This window comes from Stigmatopora argus, chromosome 6, assembly GCF_051989625.1.
Source record: "Stigmatopora argus isolate UIUO_Sarg chromosome 6, RoL_Sarg_1.0, whole genome shotgun sequence".
In the NCBI taxonomy this organism is placed as follows: domain Eukaryota; kingdom Metazoa; phylum Chordata; class Actinopteri; order Syngnathiformes; family Syngnathidae; genus Stigmatopora; species Stigmatopora argus.
Window position 1 is genome coordinate 1,748,250 of NC_135392.1, and position 21,751 is coordinate 1,770,000.

At 37.5% G+C, this 21,751-nt stretch overlaps 1 protein-coding gene across 1 annotated transcript in view; it reads left to right on the plus strand.

Moving 5' to 3' along the window:
* The window catches only part of cdh22 (cadherin 22), a 64,597-nt gene that overhangs the window by 33,742 nt on the left and 9,104 nt on the right, over positions 1-21,751 (plus strand). The window contains exons 8-11 of the mRNA XM_077602223.1: positions 2,875-3,011; positions 10,063-10,184; positions 15,509-15,626; positions 20,458-20,607. Coding sequence (XP_077458349.1) covers positions 2,875-3,011; positions 10,063-10,184; positions 15,509-15,626; positions 20,458-20,607 — 527 coding nt within the window. The remainder of the gene's footprint in view (positions 1-2,874; positions 3,012-10,062; positions 10,185-15,508; positions 15,627-20,457; positions 20,608-21,751) is intronic.

The window sequence follows — 21,751 nt, forward strand, 5'->3', positions numbered from 1 at the left end:
CTAAATGTTTGATTCAAAAGAAATTAATAAAGGTAAAAATAGGGAAAATTAAATGATTTTTTTTTTGCCTTTTTTAATTTAGATGATAATATTTTAGGTATTAAGATGACATGCACAAAATGAAAAAAAAAATGAAATATTAGCTTTCAGTCTTCTGAATTGTAGTTAAATATGTTGCATGTTCTCCCGGGGCCTGTGTGGGTTTTCTCCGGGTACTCCTTAGGCATGAGTGCGAGTGTGAATGGTTGTTTGTCTCCTTGTGGCCTGTGATTGGTCGGCCACCAATTCAGGGTGTGCCCCGCCTCTTTCATCAAGTTAGCTGGGATAGGCTCCAGCACCCCCGCGAGGCTTGTGAGGATAAAGCGGTTCATACGTGTATGTATGTATGTATGTATGTATGTATGTATGTATGTATGTATGTATGTATGTATGTATGTATGTATGTATGTATGTATGTATGTATGTATGTATGTATGTATGTATGTATGTATGTATGTATGTATGTATGTATGTATGTATGTATGTATGTATGTATGTATGTATGTATGTATGTATGTATGTATGTATGTATGTATGTATGTATGTATGTATGTATGTATGTATGTATGTATATATATGTGTGTACAAAATAGTAATTTAACATACGCAGACATCAGGTCTTTATGGGGTTTAGATCTATTTATTTTTAGAATTCCCTGACATCGTCACTTGGGCTCATAATTATATCAGAATTGATTTTACCCTTTTGCCGATACACATTTGCACAAATAATTACAGAAATAGATCTAATAATCCCCCTTGACGTCAATAAGGAGGATTCCAAAGGCGCCACGTGCCGCAGATAATGACGACAATGCGATAAGATTCTCTTGCTCCGCCTTAACCACCATCAACCCCATTTTTACAGGAACCGAATTCACTTTGTAAAAAACGGGCTTTTAAAAAAAAATCCATAAATCACCATCGGGGCGACCGATTTCACCCGGAAGCGCGCGACGGACGACACTTTTCTCGTGCGTCCTTTTATTTTCTCCCCTACGGCGGCGCCACGCGAGAGCGTATCGGCGAGTCATCTCCCGTAGCGAGGTCTCGGCGTCTTCGCGCGTTCCCCCGGAAGAGCGATTGCCGGCGCGGTGAGTCGATAAGGGCCGAGACGGCGGCGGCGCTCGCGGGGCTCCCGTGCAAATTACCTCCATTAAAAATGTATGAGGCGCGCAGGTTCCAGGTGTAATAAAGTACGACACACTAGCGGCGTTGTCGTTCGGCGGCAGCGGCGGCCCCAGACGGCGTTCGTGCGTGGGTGGGTGGGTGTGTGGGTATGTTACATGAGCGCATTGGCAAATGAATGGGTGATTAAGTAGAAGGGAGGGTTGGCCAAAAGCCAGCGACCGGGTAAGTTGGCAAGCTCATGGCCTCACACACACACACACACACACACAAAGTCTTAATGCAACCCGAGTAAAGGCGGAAAAGAAACACACAGAGTGGCAGGATTTATTGCCAGCCTTCCCGGGTGCTTTGCCACCCGCATGAAAACGGCTAAAAGCATGGCGCGCGTATTCCGGCAGGTAAATCAAACAGCTGGCAGGCAGCTGCACCTGTCAAAAGAAATGATCCCGGAGGGACGGCGAGGATGGGGAAAGAGACGGCTGTCACATTTTTAGAGCGTAAATCCTTGTTTATGGATGGGGGAGTAGTTTGGGTGTGTGGCGGGGTGGGGGGAGAACAAAGAGGCTTTTATCGGGAGGAGGTTTGTTTTAGGAAAAGATTGGGGTTGGGTGGAGGAGGATTGGCGGAAAAATGGGTTTTGGGGTAAATGGGAAGTGATCGTGAAAGGGGGGTGGGTTGATTAGGGTGGAGATTTGATCAAAGGTTAGTGGGATGTATGTGTTGTGGTAGTTAGTAAGAGGGATTTTATTTTTAATTGGAAGCCCTTTTTGATGGCAAGAGATGTACAATCCTTGCAACCATTGGGCATCTATTGCCATCCATGGCAGCTAAAAAGTTAAAATACATGAGATCACCACACAGAAGAAATAAAACACAAAATTCAAGGGCACACTTTTTTCATGAAGTGTTTTAATTGTATTGTTTTTTAGATTTATTGTCTTATTTTTAAAATGAATTTTCTTATTTTTAAATTAATATTATTATTTTTAATTAATTGTCTTATTTTAAATTATTATTATTATTTTGAATAAATTTCTTATTTTTTAAATTACTTTTCCTATTTTTTAAATTAATTTTCTAATTTGTTTTAAATTAGTTTTCTTATTTTTTAAATTACTTTTCCTATTTTTTAAATAAATTTTCTAATTTGTTTTAAATTAGTTTTCTTATTTTTTAAATTTATTCAATTTTAATTATATTTTTTTACTGATAATTTTCTCTTTTAAAAATAATTATATAATAATAACCCATTATTTTTCCATAACATTTTTCCTTCAATTAATTCATTTAAAATGATGTATATTTTTCCTAACAGGCATTATTGCTACAATTCTGTCAAAAGTGGGCCACAAAATTTCATCCCGCGGGCCAAAGTTAGCCCCCGAGGCACAAGTTTGAGACACCTGTCCAATTTGCATGTATGAAAAACATGGAAAAAAACATGCATGGACGATTTAATGCAAGTAACGTTATTAATGTACAATGTTTACTCACCCAACTCGTGTGGGTCATAAAACTATAAAAATACAAAAATAGGTCACTTTGATAGTTTTGGCTGTGGCGAACTGGATAAGTGCTGTTATAAAAAATACATAAAATACAATTGACACAAAATGATTGTTGTGAATCCTGCCAAATTTGGTCGTAAAAATCAGCCGCATTTTTTGTTGTTGTTGTTTTATATTGCGTTGATTTTTTTTTCAGGTTCTCCATTGATCGCGCCACCGATCAGGACATGATCTTCCACATCGATCCCAATTCGGGCGCCATCACGTTGGACAAAATTCTGGACCGCGAGACTGCCGGCTGGCATAATATTACCGTAAAGGCAGAGGAAATAGGTAAGCAAGATTTTTTTCATAGGAAAATCAACATTTTTGGTCAAGTTTGCCTAAAAAAATATATTTTTTTTTTGTCAGGGGTCACATTGTAGCTAAATAAATAAATAAATACACTTATTATTCTGTTCCTTTTTGAGGAATGTTTTAGGGACAATTTTTACCTAAAAAAATCGGAAATAATGGGTATTAGAAAATTTGTGTTTATTATGATTTCTTATTTTTTTTAAAACAATGATGCCTGATTTTACATTTAAAATATTTACATCAAAAAGAATTGGAGGGTATGTAAAAACGTTCATATTTATACGTTAGAAAATTAAATCGAAAAATACGTCCCCCAAAAAATTACATTTGAAAATATAATCAAGAAAAAAAATCAAACATTAGAAATTCCAAATTCAAATTGGTCAAAACATAACATTGAAATAAAAAGGCCTTCATCTTTTATATTCAATTTTTTTTGTGTAAAAATGTTTATGCTATCTTTAGTCATTTTCATATTTACTCCATTTTCTTTTTATTAATTTTAGAATTTTCACATTTTTATCTTTCTGTTTTCATTTTAAATTTCTAAAAGGAAGTATTTCATCAATACTATTTGATGTATTTCTCAAATGCTTAAAGTATGTGTATAAGTAAATGCGTTAAAGGTTAAAATGTGACAAAACAGTATATTTTACATTCACTTTTTTATTTCAATTTGTATTAAACTTTTCCCCACGACTGAGGCAGAATTAAAAGTACGATGATTGCGGTTATTATGTGGCGACCTTTAAAACAGCGTCTAAAATGTCATCTTTCCATGTCAGCGTAATTATTCCTGCAGGGTAGTTTTTTTTCCCTCTTTTTTTAACGTTTCTATTTATGTTGTAATTAATCCGTTCCCACCCTCTGAAAAAAAACACCTAAAATAGGATATTACAATGGAAAAAACATCTTTTAATTGACCACCTATGCTCACAAAGTAACAGTTCTTACCCTCGAGACAGACGGTAGCGGCTAACGGCGGCGACACGTTTGGTTCGCTATACTTTTGTGACACTACGTAGCATAACATAAACTTTAAATTGAACTTAAATTAACTTTTCTTACTATACACACACGTAAAAATGGATGTAACCGAGGCAAAGGTGTTAATGTATTAATGTATTCCGGTTTTTGAGTCAGAACTAGCTGCTTCTCCGTGCCTCACAAGCGAGTGTATCCCAGTTCGTTTTTTAAAGTTATGTAACCAGCTATGACTGGCTTTGAAAGGTTATTTTTTTTAGGGGTGACCCTACTTTGCAGTTTTTCATTTATAGCAACAGTGTTGCTTGCGTGTCTGAATGCATGTTAGAAAAATAATGTTTTATTATAATATAAGTTAGTTTAAAAAAAGAAAATTATCAGTAGAAAATATAAATGATTCAAAATAAAATAAATTAAAAAAAGAAAATTATCAGTAAAATATAAATGATTCAAAATAATTAAAAAAAGAAAATTAATTTTAAAAATAAGAACAATAATTTTTAAAAAAATCTGAAATTTAATTTAAAAAAATAAGAAAATTAATTTCAAAATAAAGAAATTAATTTCAAAATAAGAAAATTAATTTCAAAATAAGGAAATTAATTTAAAACTAAGAAAATAAATTTAAAAATAAGAAAATTAATTTAAAAATAAGAAAATTAATTTAAAAATAAGAAAATTAATTTAAAAATAAGAAAATTAATTTAAAAAATAATATTAATTTAAAAATAAGAACATTTATTTAAAAAATAAAATGAATTTTAAAATAATATTAACTTAAAAATAAGAACATAATTTAAAAATAAGAAAATGAATTTTAAAATAATATTTACTTAAAAATAAGAAAATAATTTAAAAATAAGAAAATTAATTAAAAAATAATATTTATTTAAAAATAAGAAAATGTATTTAATAAATAATAATGTTAATTTAAAAATGAGACTGGTCTACATTAACCACGATAATCGAGGTATTACTGTACTGTAGTCTTATTTTCCAATTGAGGTTGAATAGTTTTATCTTAGTGTGTTGCGCATTGGCTGCCATTGACAACGCTTGGACTGATTTGAACGACCATCGCCGTCCTTGGCATCCAAAGAGCCAAAAATTCCAACCGTGAGAAAAAGCGAAACAATCGCCAAGTGGATTACCATAATGTCCTTTTTAAAACAGCAGATGCTCCCAGGTCGAGTCGTCTAAGGACGTTGTTAAAACCAGCTCGCCGCGGCGTGACCTTTAATTACGCCGCTCGTCCTTGCGCGACCTCCGAACTTTTGGCACGGCCGCTATTGGACAAGTGACAAGCTCTTCGCGGGCGAGCTCGCCGTTCTTAAACCCCGGGATTAACCCGGACTAGGAAAGTGCAAGACGCACACTAAATGTCAGCGAGCGCCCGACGGCTCATTTTCCGTGTTCGACTTGGTCCAATTAAAAGTTCTCCTCACCTAAATTCGCGTTTAACACTTTCCCTAACACGTCAGGCTAAGTTGGACTGACATATAATTTTCTGATAGCGAGAACGATATCACGTAGCGGCAATGTTTTCCTTTTTTTTTTTTTTTTTCTTTTACCTAGACGGCTCGGTTCAGCCCGAGGATAGATCGACGGATACAGATGTCGTCGGAAAGTCTTTATCTCCTGGCGGTCGGTGTTGAAGGGAAAAGTAGATTCCGCGCCGCATAAATTGTCTGTCTGGCAAATAAATGTGCACAGTTGGGGCTTTTGCGCCGGCAAAACATGATTCTGACCAGCTTTAAATCCCTGTTACGCAAGAGTCGTGTTTTGAGGAGTGGGAGGCTCTGTTTGTTATCGAAATAGACAAGAGTAGATAATGGGAAAAAAGGATTTGTTTGAGCGTTTCGCCTTGAAAAGAAAATTTTAAAAAATAGGGCGTACTCGGGTTAGCTTGAGGGGTAGGGAACCTGTGGCTCAGGAGCCGTATGTGGCTTTTTTTGAAGGGTGCCTATGGGTCTCCGCTAACCTGTAATACTGAAACATGCTTTATTTTAACAATATACAGTGGTACCTCGACATGCGAGCAATTTGAGATACGAGTAACATTTTGAGCAAATATTTGTCTTGAGATACGAGTAAAATTCGGGAAAATATTTGTCTTGAGAAATGAGTAAAATTCGGGAAAATATTTGTCTTGAGAAATGAGTGAAATTTTGGGCAAATATTTGTCTTGAGATGTGAGTAAAATTTCGGGAAAATATTTGTCTTCAGATACGAGTAAAATTTCGGGCAAATATTTATGTTGAGATACGAGTAAAATTTTGGGCAAATATTTGTCTTGAGATACGAGTAAAATTTCGAGCAAATATTTATCTTGAGATACGAGTAAAATTTTGGGCAAATGTTTATCTTGAGATACGGGTAACATTTCTGGCAAATGTTTATCTTGAGATACGAGTAAAATTTTGGGCAAATATTTATCTTGAGATACGAGCAAAAGTTTCGGTCAAATATTTATCTTGAGATACGAGTAAAATTTCGGCCAAATATTTACCTTGAGATACGAGTAAAATTTCGGGCAAATATTTATCTTGAGATGCGAGTAAAATTTCGGGCAAATATTTATCTTGAGATACGAGTAAAATTTCGGGCAAATGTTTATCTTGAGATACGAGTAAAATTTCAGGCAAAAATTTATCTTGAGATACAAGTAAAATTTGGGGCAAATATTTATCTTGAGATACGAGTAAAGTTTCGGGCAAATATTTATCTTGAGATACGAGTAAAATTTTGGGCAAATATTGTTCTTGAGATAAGAATACAATTTGGGGCAAATGTTTATCTTGAGATACGAGTAAAATTTTGGGCAAATATTTATCTTGATCTTCCAATCCAATATCCTGTTTTGGTGTTTTTTCAGAGGTTTGGAACCAATTAAATTTACATATAAAATACTGCTCTACTTAGAAAAATTCAAGTTACGAAAATGTAATTTTGTAGGTAGAGGTACAACTGTCTTCAGACTAGCCCAAAAGGTGGACACCAGATTTTTTTTCAAACTAGCTAAAAAACCATGAACCGCATTTGGTGAGTGCCACAAAAAAAACATAAACAAGGACATCATCTTGTCCTTGAAGCGGGTCACATGGTCCCAATTAACGAATCCATCATCCTCAAGGTTTTTTTTTTAATCCTCTCAATTCCGCCGCATCGAGCCTGGGAAATTCGTCCATTGTTTCATCAGTTTTCAACTCTTCAAATTGAAATGTAGAATGTGTAACATGGGTTGATTGCCGCTTTTCATTGGGGCTCTACGGGGACCGCCGCATAATGAGGACTCGGAATTAGCATGACGGGAACGATATCTCGTTCCGCCGTTCTGTTGTCGTTGGCCACGATGCGACCGCCATATAAAGGGAAAAGAAAAAAAAAGCTCGCTGATGTGAGGATTGACGCTATTAGCGGTAGCTAGCGTTCTCGGGGGGGCCGCTGGGACGCCACTGGAGATTGCTTTATATTCGCGGAAATGGCCATTGGCTCGCATGTAACAATTATATAAACTCGTTTAATATTGCCGCAATTTAGCCGTCTTGTTAAATGCTTGACATTTTTCCAGCGAGTGGTTAGCGCGTCCGCCTCGCAGTGGGCGGAGCATTGCATTTTTTTCAGTGTTTTTTTTTTTCGTTAGTCAGTGCGAATGGCGGAGCTTGTTCGCTAATATGAGAGGAGTATATACGACTTCTGGTTGGCAAGTGGTCGTGTGTTATCCAATTGTGAGGACATTTGTGTGCATTATTTTGGGAATATTTTGAAGGGAAGACAAAAGCAAACAACCCTCGATAGGTTGCCTCTGAAAGTCAGGGTGGAGGCGGGGCTAATAGAGCCAACCCGGGAGAAGAAAGGTATTAAAATTGAAAACAAAATTAGAATTAAGTTTAGTGTAAGGTTAGATTCAACTTGTTTTTGAGTGTCTGCATCGTAATCCAAGTTCATTTCAATTTGTTTATGTTATGTTACGAGCGCGTTGCCGTGCAAAAAGCATGACAATATTTTTGGGGGGTTTTCTTCTGCTACCAGTGACCAAGACGATCCGGATTAGAACCGAAATGGGTAAAACCAGATCGTTTTTTATAAAAAAAAAAAAACATACTTAAAAAAAATCCCGTACAAAAGTTATTATACGGCGTACACCAAGGGTGTCAGACTCGGGTTGGTTCGCGGGCCGCTTTAACGTCAAGTTGATTTCACGTGGGCCGGACCATTTTAGATATAATATTTTGATTTTTTATAAATGGATTAAAAGCCCTGAATATTCAGTTTTTTTATAGATCTAAAACAATGTTTATGTTAACTTTTTATATATATTTTTAGATTTTACAAAATGATTTTTGAACTAAAAACAGAAAAAAATGATTAAAAATGACAATTATTGATTTAAAAGGGGGAAAATCAAGAAATTTAATATACATCTATACTGTTACATTTTAATTTGATCCTAAAACAGAAAGTCGGCACTCAGGATTGACTTTCCCGGGCCGCACAAAATGATGCGGCGGGCCAGATTTGGCCCCCGGGCCGCCACTTTGACACAGGTGGTACACAATTTGAAATGATCAAAAAATGTAAAAAATACGGCAAAAACATTGCGATTTAACAGACTTGAAATGGCAGAATTGGACTTTTGAAGCAAACAATTTCATGTTTTCATTCAAATTCAATGTGTTGAGTCCATTTGTTTTCTACTCTTTAAGTACACAGGATTTCTGACAAGTACTTCAAAGTTAATAATATCAAAATTATATACAATTTGTTGGCTTTCAACAGCATGTCTGACACCCGCCGGATGCCACGTTTTTTTGAAACAGCGACCATTATATTTTTTCTTTGAATGCGTAATTACGGCATAGTCAAGTCGCCTAAAAGTTTTTCGCTATTACCGCCTGGTCAAATAATCATTGGCTGCCACCCTGCTGCTTAAATTGGATTTGACGTCTACTAATGATGAACTCATTTCAATTCACAGCGTGAGGATGATTGGACGCCACACGACAGGTGGCTCTTATTTTACAGTTATGTGCGGCCATCTTGGATAAGGTGGACAGAAGTAGATAGTGGGAGATACACAATGGGGGAGCAATTCGATCACGCCAGTTTCAAAATAAAATACCACAGATGCCACAAGTGTATTTGCATGATGGGGGTGTTTTGAAAAACTCGTTAAATGTATTTCATATCAATATATTCCCATTGGTAACCTTACTTTAAAACAATAAAACCCCATTAAAGTTACATTTTGTTTCAACTTTAATCTCTTATTTTGATAGAAAGTTACATAACATTACTGCATTTTTTTCCTCATAACATAACGTAAAATATCACGTAAAATACTCATTTCTCTTAATATTATGACTTAAATCTCATAATATTGCAAACTATAACTTGGCGACGCGGTGGTCGAGTGGTTATCATCCGTGTCACAGTTCTGAGATCTAGGGTTCAAATCCTCAGAAGGTTCATCCCAAACTAATCAATTTTAAGTCTCTAAATTGTCCTACGATTGGTTGTTGATCTCATTCTGCCCTGTGATTGGCTGGCAACCAATTCAGGATGCTTCCCACCGTTGGCTCTAGCACCCCCTGCGACCGTCGTGAGGAAAAACTGTACCAATAAAGAATGAACAAACGTATGACTATTCTTGAAATACCACAACTTTTCCCACGTAATATCCTTCTAGTTTTTAGCTGTCATACTTGATATTTGTGCTTGTTTTACTTTGAAAAAAAATTCATAAATCAACGTCAGTGATCTCGGTGTCTTCGTGATTGGTCTTTTTTCCCCAACGTATCGTCACCGCGTTTGATTTTAGCCCGTTATTGTCCGTTTTAAACGCCCACCCGCCGGCGGCTCCGCACTCTTTCGTCAACGTCGGCGTCGTGACATCGCGAACCGCCCCGAGCGCGGCGGCGGCAACGGCGTCGTCCCCAGACTAACTTGTGAAATCAAATAAGTTGCATCGACCGGCGCGAAAAGGCCAAATGGAGATGTCAGATGTCTCACCGGCGCCCTCCTCTTTCTGTTCCCCGTGTAGATAACCACACCATGGCGTCGCAATCTGACGTGAGCATTCGGATACTGGACGTCAACGATAATCCTCCCGAGCTGGCCACGCCGTACGAAGCCTCCATTTGTGAAGACGCCAAGGCGGGGCAGGTAATTACGGCTTGATTTTCCGCTATGCTATTTGGAATGAAGCTAGCTAGCTAGCCACCCTCCCACTTCAAACGGATTGGACGTCTATTAGCGGTAAACCCATTTCACGGCAGAAGCATTAAAAACGATTGGCCTCTGGGCGGCCATGTTGGTAGGGGCAATGTTCCCGTCATTGACATTATGATTACGGTATTTATTCGAGTATAACGCGCACCCATAATTTGCGACTAAAAATTGGTATGACATTTTTTTTTCAAATTCCACGGGTAACTGGGAAATACTGAACATGTGTCGCCATGACAAAACATTTATTCACAACATATGGTATGGAAAACTGGTAAATGAAACTAGTACCAATATGAACACAATTCTCAAATGGAATTACAATTTTAAATCCTTAAAGTCTAATTCATCATTTTAATATTTAAGTCTTCATTGATCATAATCAGATTCACCAAACAATTAATTCCATTCTTCTTGAGTAAGGATAGCGCCCCCTGGGAAGACTCGTTTCTCTAGAACAACTTTAAAAAGAAAAAAATACAACCTTATATTCCCTATAAACTTGCCAACTACCAATGCAACACTACTTACAATGCTACTTATAGTAGGTAGCATATATTCCACCATGTTTTTCCATCACGACGGTGTGCGAGACTGGCGGCCATGTTGTGAAGGGCAACTAATAACAAAAAATCTTTAAAAAAGCAGCACCGTCACATTAAATTTTAGCACCCCTCAATTTCCCCATTTTAGCGCCGCATCCGTACCAATCCAACACTACTTACAATGCTACTTATAGTAGGTAGCATATATTCCACCATGTTTTTGCATCACGACGGCGTGTGAGACTGACGGCCATGTTGTGAAGGGCAACTAATAACAAAAAATCTTTAAAAAAGCAGCACCGTCACCTTAAATTTTAGCTCTCCTCAAATTCCCCATTTTAGCACCATATTCGTACCAATGCAACACTACTTACAATGCTACTTATAGTAGGTAGCATATATTCCACCATGTTTTTGCATCACGACGGCGTGTGAGACTGACGGCCATGTTGTGAAGGGCAACTAATAACAAAAAAAATCTTTAAAAAAGCAGCACCGTCACATTAAATGTTAGCTCTCCTCAATTTCCCGATTTTAGCGCCGTATCCGTACCAATTCAACACTACTTACAATGCTACTTATAGTAGGTAGCATATATTCCACCATGTTTTTGCATCACGACGGCGTGCGAGACTGGCGGCCATGTTGTGAAGGGCAACTCATAACAAAAAATCTTTAAAAAAGCAGCTCCGTCACATTAAATTTTAGCTCTCTTCAATTTCCCCATTTTAGCGCCGCATCCGTACCAATGCAACACTACTTACAATGCTACTTATAGTAGGTAGCATATATTCCACCATGTTTTTGCATCACATTTATTCAATTTGTCCCATTTAACTCTTCTTTAACAAGCCAACAGAATAATAGCGTTAAAAGTCACCACCGCGGGGGTTAGCATTTCCACTCGCTATTGTCGCTGATAAACATTACAAATCCGGGTGTCTTACACCAAAAATGCTAAATTGGCCTCCCGTTCCGAAGCACAAAGACTTGAAAAATGCCGCAGCCTTCACGCTGCTTACTGTATTTACCTCGCCTAGCGTGTTTTTGTTGTTTTTTTGTTCCGCCGCGCTACCAGAACAAGCATGCATTAACCTTCATCTTCATCGCAGAGTTGATTAGACGCCCCGCGCCAAGAGATCCCTGCCGGCCTCCCGTGCGAGCTTTTCATATAAATATAGGAACGCGCCAACCGGGCGTCTGTAGTCACCTGCGAGGGGAGATGGGGAAGCGGGCGGGCGGGCGGTCGTGCGTAGGAAAGGTTATTCACATCAATTTTTACTTGTCTCTTCTGGCTTTTTATGGTGTTGTGGAGAAGGCTGCCGCTGGGATTGAATGAAAATGTGTTTGCCTTCGGCGAAAGGCTTTCCGCTGCTTATTTCCCGTCCCTGGGGAATTCGCGGGAAGGGGCCTGCGGGAAAACTAGTCTTTTTGCACCTGCCTATTATTTTCATAGGTAACGGGGGTCTGCATGATTTAAGACGCGGGGTGGTTTGCGTTGGAGATTTGAAGTTGACTCGCGAAAGATTTTCTGTGGTAATTCAATTGTGAGGAGAAATTTGAAATGAGGCGAGTTAGTGGTTAGGGCAGGGGTAGGGAACCTATGGCTCGGGAGCCACATGTGGCTCTTTTGATGGGTGCATCTGGCTCTTTGCTAACCTGTGAGCTAAAATATGGAAATTGCTGGTGACAGAACTGAGATATTACATCTAGAACTGCTTTAATCTTCATTTTGTTTGCAGTAGACTCTTCTGGAATGCATCCTCTCATTGATTAGCAACAGCATAAGAATCTTTTAAAAAATATTCATATATTTCCACTTTAAAAGTGGTGAAATTACAAAAAAATGAAAACGCACTCGTTTACATGTATGTATTTTGACTTTTAAATTTGTAGTATGGCTCACAAGGAATAACATTGGAAAATATGAATTGTTTGTGGCTCTCTTCGTCAAAAAGGTTCCCGACCCCTGGGTTAGGGCGTTGGGCTCGCAGTTTCGGGGTCGAGGGTTCGATTCCCGGGTAGGTCCTCATTGGGCGGAGTTTGGCTGTTCTCCCCGGGTTGGGTTTGCTTTTCTCTGGGTACTCTGGTTTCCTCCCATATTTCAAAAATATGCATGCTAGGCTAATTTAGCACTCTAAATTGGCGTTAGGTATGAATGTGAGTGTGATTGGTTGTCGTTTGTCTTCTTATCCCCTGCGATTGGCTGGCCACCAATTCAGGTTGTCCCCCCGGTCTCGTGCTTGAAGGCAGCTGGGATCGGCTCCAGCACCCCCAGCAACCCAAGTGAGGATAAAGCAGTTCCCAGAATGAATGAATGAATGCACAACATGGATTTAATAGTTTTTGTTCTCTATTTTCTATTTTAGATTAGATTAACCTTTATTCATCCTATTTTTAATCAAAATTTTAGATGTAAAAAATATCTGGGGATTAAAGTTAAAGTAAATAATAATAAATGAATCCAAAAAACATGCAATCTAAGCTAATTCAACATGCTAAACTGCCCTTAGCTATGATTGGTTGTTTGTCTCCTTAAGCCCTGCGATTGGTTGGGCACCAAATCAGGGTGTTCGTTGTTAGCTGGGATGGGTTCCAGCACCCCCTGCGACCCATGTGAGGATAAGCAGTTTAGAAAATGAATGAATTATTCAATGAATTAACTTAGAAACGGAATATACGCAGTAAAATAAGGGAGCTTTAACTCATTGGCTGTTAGAGGCCCAATCACGTGACACCCAATCATGCTGTAAAAATTAGTTCATTACCTGTAGACGTCCAATCCATTTGAAGTGGGAGGCTTGGCAGCGAATATTTGTTCTAAAGGCAAAAAAACACGGTATCTGCATTGGTGAGAAATCAGATATTTGCTGTTTAATTTTCATGTTGATGTGCTGACCTTGATCGGAACATTGCCTCTACCAACATGGCTGCCTAGAGGCCATTTTGGTAGGGTCAATAAAAGATCTCATTTTTCTGCCAAAAATTCAATTATATTTATACAACTGCCCAATCCGTTTGATGTGTTGGGGTGGAAGCAAATGAGCATTGCTTCATTCGCTGCCGACCCTCCCACGTCCAACGGATTGGACCTCCTATCCGACGACTTAATGAAAACCTGCTTCTCAATCCACTTTTCCCTTTTGCTTGACTTTCCAAAATAAGAGCGTAACAATCTGCCACACGAAAAATTATTTTGTAATCAACCCGCATAAATGTGGCAAATATTTCCTTCGCTTGAAGCAAATGTCCAACAATCTGATGAGCTTTTTTTTTTTGCTGAAAATGGCCGTTCTTCTCAGTCCATCTGTCGACTGCGAATAGAAAGAAAAAAATGTTTGAAAGCGTTTTCGTGGCTTTTGTTGAGTGCTGTTCGTCTGAGGCCGAGACGCTGGCAGAATTGATTAGAGCCCACACAACACCTGCTACATTTCACATCAACGCAAAGCAAATCAACTGTCAAATTGCCTGCGCCGACTTTCCAAACTTTTTCCTGGTGTCCAAGTCGTCGTTCCTCTCTGCTGGAGCGCGGCATATGACTTGGTATCGCTCAGTTATTACATAACACCATCTGAATTTTTGGGTTATCATAAGATAACCAAAAGAATAATAAATGGGTATTAGTTTTAGACAGCGTTGTGATCGGAATTTTTGATGGTCTAACAGCCAAGTTTTAAGTATGCTAAGTTGACGTATGCTAATTATTATTCCAGAGAACGTGCTTTGGCTAATTTAGCATTCTTTTTGAAGGGAACTACACAGTCACCTCTAGAGCCAGCTATTGGTTGATATGTTGGATTTTTTTGTACAAAATCTTGCAGTGGAGGAGGAGCTTACGTGTTCATGACAGTATGAGCTAAAGGCTACAATGCTAACTGCGATGGAATAGGAATGCAGTAACCCCTCGATTTTTTTTTTTATTCTGAAAGGAACGTTCTCACTTCCTTTTCAACGACACGTCATCAGTTGTTTCAAGCAGTGTAGACGTGTGTTAGCTGAAACCAAAACGCTAGTGCTAATTGTTTAGCTTTTTTTAATTTCTTTGCATGAATTAACTTTTGAAAAAAGGAAACTATTTGAAAAGCATGACAAAATTAAATCATATTGAGCTTTATTTTTACACATGTCGCTGGTATCAAAAATCATATTTCCTATTTTGACTGACAAAAGTTGGGTTGCCTTTATCTTTTAAAAAGCTGAGTTCTAAAAATAACGTATTTTCACATCTATAAAAGTCTCATTTGTGGGTATATTTTCAGTTTTTTGTCAATACATTGGACGCTTTGTCTGATAAGGCGCTAGCATGACACTAGAAATGTATGTTATGCTAGCCGCTAGCGTACCACTCCCCTGGGATGTTTTGAATGGATTTACCGTAATACTTGGAATGTGCGGGGCGGCTATTTTTAGGGTGAACGTCGGCTGGGTTGATCGCATTAAATAGTGTGCTGGCAAGAAATAAAACCTGTCACTCAAGCGGTCAGGGCCATACAAAAATTTAATTTAGCGCACAGATAAGCCGCACCCACTGATTGGGCGCATCGATCATTTTAGAGAAAATTTTAGACTTTGAAGTGCGCCCTATAGTTGTGGAAATACGGTACCTTTCTGATTTTAGAACCTCGGGACTTTATGATTGTGCTTTTCTTAATTTAGTCGCTGGATTACGGCATTCTCACCTCCATTTTTTTAATGTTGTACTTGTTCTCTCCTCAGATAATTCACACCATCAGCGTGGTGGACAAAGACGAGCCGCAGACCGGACATCACTTCTACTTCACGCTGGCGCCCGAAGCCTCCGGCAATCAACACTTTGCCCTGTGGGATGTGAAAGGTGAGAAGTTTCTTGTGAGGATAAAGGAAAAACCGTCACACACACACGGGTGTGACTCGTTGTTGTTTGTTAGAATGGCAGAAAAAGCGCTTTCCACTTCTGTTGAAGGTCAAATTCGCTAAAGAAAAACGCAAATTGAATTATTTCAAGTCATTCTTTGGGATTGGCGGCTCTTGGTGTCCAATTCACTTGGACTGGGGAGGGTTGGCAGCGTTTAGGGCCAGATGTCTTATGGATAATGGATTATGTTGGGGTGTGTTATTGTTATTGATAGTAAGTCGATGTTACAGGATAAATATTGGTAATAAGGATATTTATTCAAATTTTTTACTGGATTTTTTTCCAAATTACAGTTAAGAAAAATATTTTATTACCACACTTGATAGTAACTGGATGTTAAAAAATCTTGCGCAGGGGTGTGTAAACTTTTTGGATTTTGGGGGGAGTTTCGATTTGAAAAGGGCAGATTAAAAAATGTAATCAAATGCAGATGTACAGGATAAATAATGGTAGTAATAAGGATATTTATTCAATTTTTTTTTACTGGATTTAAAAAACAATTACAGTTAAAACAATATTTCCTTCCAAAATTTGGTTGCAAAAGCATTTTAAAATCTGGCCCCGCAAAACGGGTGTGCGTAAATGTTTTAGATTTTGGGACGAGTTTTAATTTGAAAAGGGCAGATTCAAAAATGGATTCAAATGCGAATGTACAGGAAAAATAATGGTAATAAGGATGTTTATTCAAAAATGTAACTTAATTTTTAAAAAATTACAGTTAAAAAAACACTGTCATTCCAACACAAATTTTATGCATTTATTCTTAAACATTGCATTTACAATTTTTTAAAAAAATTTAATAAATATTTAATCACTTTCAGTATTTAGACTCAAGTCTAGTTAACTAAATATTTTAAATTCTGACTCCTGAATAGAAATCCACTTTACTTTAATTTCAAGGTGATAACTTTGAAACCTTTAAAACAAATAAAATTTCGTTTTACAACGTCAAATTTGCAAGATTTTTTTTTACATAGAACAAATAATTTCTTATTGCATTTATTTATTTTTCTTCGAAAATTTGACCTAGCGCTCTAACTAAAATATCCGAACCCCCATAGGCCGCTCACCCCCTTGTCTTTCCTATCCTCCCTCCATCTCACCCAAAGATTTGCGAAGTAACATCCCCCTATAAGCCCCTCCCCAGCTTCTCGCGTGTAAAAATACTCGAAGCGCAACCCGAATGACAACAACAATTCCCTCACCGCCGATGATTGGCACCTGAGGTAAATAAAGGCCCAGAGCTTAACATCCGGTGATTGACTTTTCGCCAACTTCAGACGCCGTGCCTCCTTCGCCCGCTTCCTTGAAAAAGGACGGCGGGCAGAGCCCCGATTAGAAGCGAGGACTTAAACCGACGTGACAAGCGGGTAAATCAAGATTGATGTGACACCGGGAAAATGTCACGGGAGCAGCCTGAGCTTTGGGGAAATTTCAGCGTGCCGGCTGAGCTAGCGCGCCGCGGCCTGACGCTAAACCTGCACAAATGGCCGGGAAGAAGCATCCCTCGAGAACCCTCCGGCAGCGTATATAAAAACCCGCACGATATCCGCTTTCATATGTGCACACTAGGGTCAGAATTAAAAAATAATAATAATATTTTTTACTGGATTAAAAACCCAGTAAAAAAATAGTGGATTAAAAACCCCGTTTTTTTTCACTGGATTAAAACCCCAGTTTTTTTTACTGGATTAAAAACCCAGTAAAAAAATAATTGTTTTTTGCTGGACTAAAAACCCAGTAATTTTTATTTTATTTTACTCGAATCCTTTAACCTGAATCATTGACTGGATCAATCTTTTGATATCACATATTTTCGCCCGGCGGACGAGCGGTTCTAAAGTCGTGGGTTCGATCCCCAGGTGGCTCCTCACTGTTTGGAGTTTGTATGTTGTACCTGGGCTAGCGTGGGTTTTCTCCGGGTGCTCCGGTTTCCTCCCACATCCCAAAAACATGCATGCTAAGCTAGCTGGCTAACACTCTAAATTGCCCTTAGTTAGGATTGGTTGTCCTTTGTCTCCTTGTGTGAAAATTAATGAATAGATGTTATTGATTATTGATATATGAATGCATATTTTTAGCGAGTAAAGTGCACAAAACAGCTGTTCAAATGTAAATAAAAGAGCAATGCGGACTACAATTGACTTTTTTCCGCTTTTAAACCCCAAAAAGTTCAAATTTTTCAAGAAAGAAATATTTATGATAAATATATGAATGATCTCAGGAAGTATATTTGTATTTTGAAAGGATCTCCAAAAAAACCATAATATAAAAAATGATAAAAAAATATCTTAAAATATATTCACTATCTTTCCTTTTTAAATGAAAACTAATTTTATTTTTTATTTTATAGTGTTAGTATTTTGGTATTATTTTATTATTATATAGTATTAGTATTTTTGTATTATTTTATTATTATATAGTATTAGTATTTTTGTATTATTTTATTATTATATAGTATTAGTATTTTTGTATTATTTTATTATTATATATTAGTATTATTCTTATTTAATATTTATTTATGTCTAAAATGTATTTTTCTGTGTCTGTATTCTCACACAGTGACAATTAAATTTCCCGAATACGGGATGACCAAAGTTATCAAATATAATATAATATAATATAATATAATCTGAGTCAGCCGCCAGAAAATAATGCAAAAGGAAATAGAATCTTCATATAATATACAAATAAAATGCATTTTTTATGGAAGCATAAATCAAGGCAACCAAAGGGTTAAACTCCCAATAATGCTGCAAATTCATGTACAAATCCAAACAGCATTCCACAATCCTAATTTAAAAAAATAATCAAATAAATCAGTTATCTTTTACCTTGTTGATTTATTGTCTTCCTCTGTTTGTTATCAAGGAGGAAATTGCTTTTGGTGATTTTATAACCCACCAAATATTAACCACCCAACTGTATTATTCCGGCTGGCTTTGAGTGCAGGGGGCTTGATGAAAAAAATATATCTATATTTATGACCAAATCCAGGTCAATTTCTTTCGTTAGTCATTTTATTACAATTTGATACCGAAATTGTGGAGAGTTTATGACCCTCTCGCATTCGTCCATTAGTTTTCCTCCATGTTGGCGTGACACGTTGCGCATGTGAGCGATTAAAAGTTTACATAAAGGTCGCTCACCGCGGCGACCCACGCGCACGTTTGTTGATGTTGTACGTGTGCGGCGGGCGGCGGTAGGTAATCAAAAAACACCCTCGCCGCAGCGAGACTCGTGGAAAAAAAAAATGGCACGTGGGTTTTACAAGCCTCCCACCCGTTCTCGTTATTGGCCTCTCCCGTGTCTCATCTGGCGGACACGTTTGTCAACCTGTCAAATTCAATCTGTCGTCTTCTCCGTGCACGCGAGCGAGCGAGCTTGTGAGGGAAAGCCAACATCAGCTCACGGCGAGAAATGCGGTCGGGAAAAATTGTGCTTTAATTCGATTAAATCATTTTTAATGGTTTTGGGTTAAAAATGAGGTCATTTGTTAAGGCCGAATGTGTTTTTTTTGTTTAGTTGTTGACCTGTCGGTAGTAGAGTAGTCGTTCCCTACAGGTTGCAGGTTAAATTATATTAGATTAGATAACTTTATGAATCCTGTTTTTGGGAAATTTGACTGTCACAATAGCAAGAGGGTGAGAATACAGACACAGAAAAAGACATTTTAGACATAAATAAATAGGTAATAAATAAGTTAATAAATACATAAGCGTGTTGCATGAAAAATATTTATGTATGTGTATGTGCATGGCTATGTTTGTGTGTGTGTGTATGTGCATGTATGTATGTATGTGCATGTGTATGTGTATGTGTATGTGTGTGTATGTGTGCATGTGTATGTTTATGTGTGTGTGTGTATGTATGCATGTGTATGTTTATGTGTGTGTGTGTGTGTGTGCATGTGTATTTGTGTGTGTATGTTTATATGTGTATCTATGTGTGTGTAAGTGTGTAAGTCTGTATGTGTATGTGTATGTGAATGTCTGTGTGTGTATGTGTATGTATGTATTTGTATATGTATATATAGTTTGCTATTCTATGTGTATGTTTATGTGTATGTGTGTATGTTTGTGTATGTGTGTATGTGTATGTGAATGTCTGTGTGTGTATGTGTATGTATGTATTTGTATATGTATATGTAGTTTGCTATTCTATGTGTATGTTTATGTGTATGTGTGTGTATGTTTGTGTATGTGTGTATGTGAATGTGTATGTGTGTGTATGTGTATATGTATGTGTGTATGTGTATATGTATGCATGTGTGTGTATGTGTATATGTATATATAGTTTGCTTTTGTATTCCCTTCAAAATATTCCCAAAATGATGGACACAAATGTCCTCACAATAGGATAACCCACGACCACTTCCAACGAGAAGTAGTATATTCCCCTCTTATTAGCGATCACTCCGCCATTCTGCACTGACTAACGGGGGAAAAAATGCAACGCTCCGCCCAGTGCTCGTAGAGACATTACACGAGGGAGTTGCGACCAGAAAGACAGTGGCCATGATGTTCTTATGAGCGTCCGCTGTATGCTCGCATATCAAAATTTGTCTCGTATTTCAAGATAAATATTTGCCCGAAATTTTACTCGTATCTCAAATTGCTCGTATGTTAAGGTACCACTGTGTATATATACATACTTTTTTTAATAAATAGGAGGGACCCTACTTGGCGGTTTTTCATGTATCATGGCTATGTCTGGTCTACATTAACCGCGATAATTCAGGGATAACTGTTTTGGTTTTCTTCCCATGCAGACACCACCGCCGGCATCCGAATGGAGCGATCCGGCTTCAACCGCCACGAGCAGAACGTCTACTTCCTGCCCATACTGGTGGTGGACAGCGGTCCGCCGTCTCTGAGCTCCACGGGGACCTTGACCATTCACATCTGCGGCTGCGACACAGGTGAGCGCCATTAGCAGCAATCAGCGTCACCCAAAGGTCATCCGTCGTCTTCGTCACCCCCCAAAAAACAAAGCCACCGTATTTTCCACAACGATACTCTTGCGACATATCAATTTTTTCCCCCACTCTGACCACCCACAGCCTATTATGTTGTTTTTTTAAAGGTACAGTCACCCGAAATCCTCTTGCGCAATTACTTTAATGCTTACATTAAACTAAAAACATTGGTAAAAGTCTAAATTGCCTGTAAAAACAACCCTTTTTAATGCACTTAAGTCGTTAGAAGAACAGATAATATGATTATGATGTATTTTCCGGACAATAAGTCGCCCTTTTCACCTCTCGGGAGTAACGGAATATAACATATACCATATTTTTTGTAGTTTGTCTGGGCTTGCGACTAATATTCAAGTCCAAGATATGTTTTTTTTCCGCTGTCTGAGTACCGACAACCTATTATGTTGTTTTTTTAGGGGTAGTTATCTGAAATAATGTTGCCCAATTGCTTTAATGCTTAGAAGAAACAAAAATGTTGGTAAAAGTCTAAATTGGCTGGATGAACAACCTTGTAAAATGCACATTAGACGTTAGAAAAACAGATAAAACATATTTTTTACTTAAATAAGGCTAGCACGAATCATTACGTGTATTTTCCGGATATTAAGTCGCACTTTTCACCGCTCAGAAGTAAAGGTAAGAACAGCATCTATTTTTTTCTGCTTTAACGGAATCTGATTTTGGCAGGAATTCGGGTTACGTTTAATAATTTTTGACCGAGAAAACCAGAAAAAATATTTTTAAATGCCGTACTTAGAAATTTAAAAGTAAAAAAAACGCCTTTTTCATTTTAAATTTCAAGTGCAAAAAGTCTCAGAATTATTTGACCAAAATTGTTACGCTAAAAGTATGCATTATTTATAAGGGAGTCTAATTTAAAAAAAATATCAATCCATATTGATAAATATCACATCTTTCTGTGGATAAGTAAATAAATTACTTTCCTCCTTATTCAAATATGAAAGTATCTATGTTACCATACTTAAGAAGAAAAGAGAAATGATAATTTAAATAACTATTTTTTGTTGTGCAATAAATATAAGGCAACACCCTCCTTACACTATAAAAAATATCGGACATTTTTGAC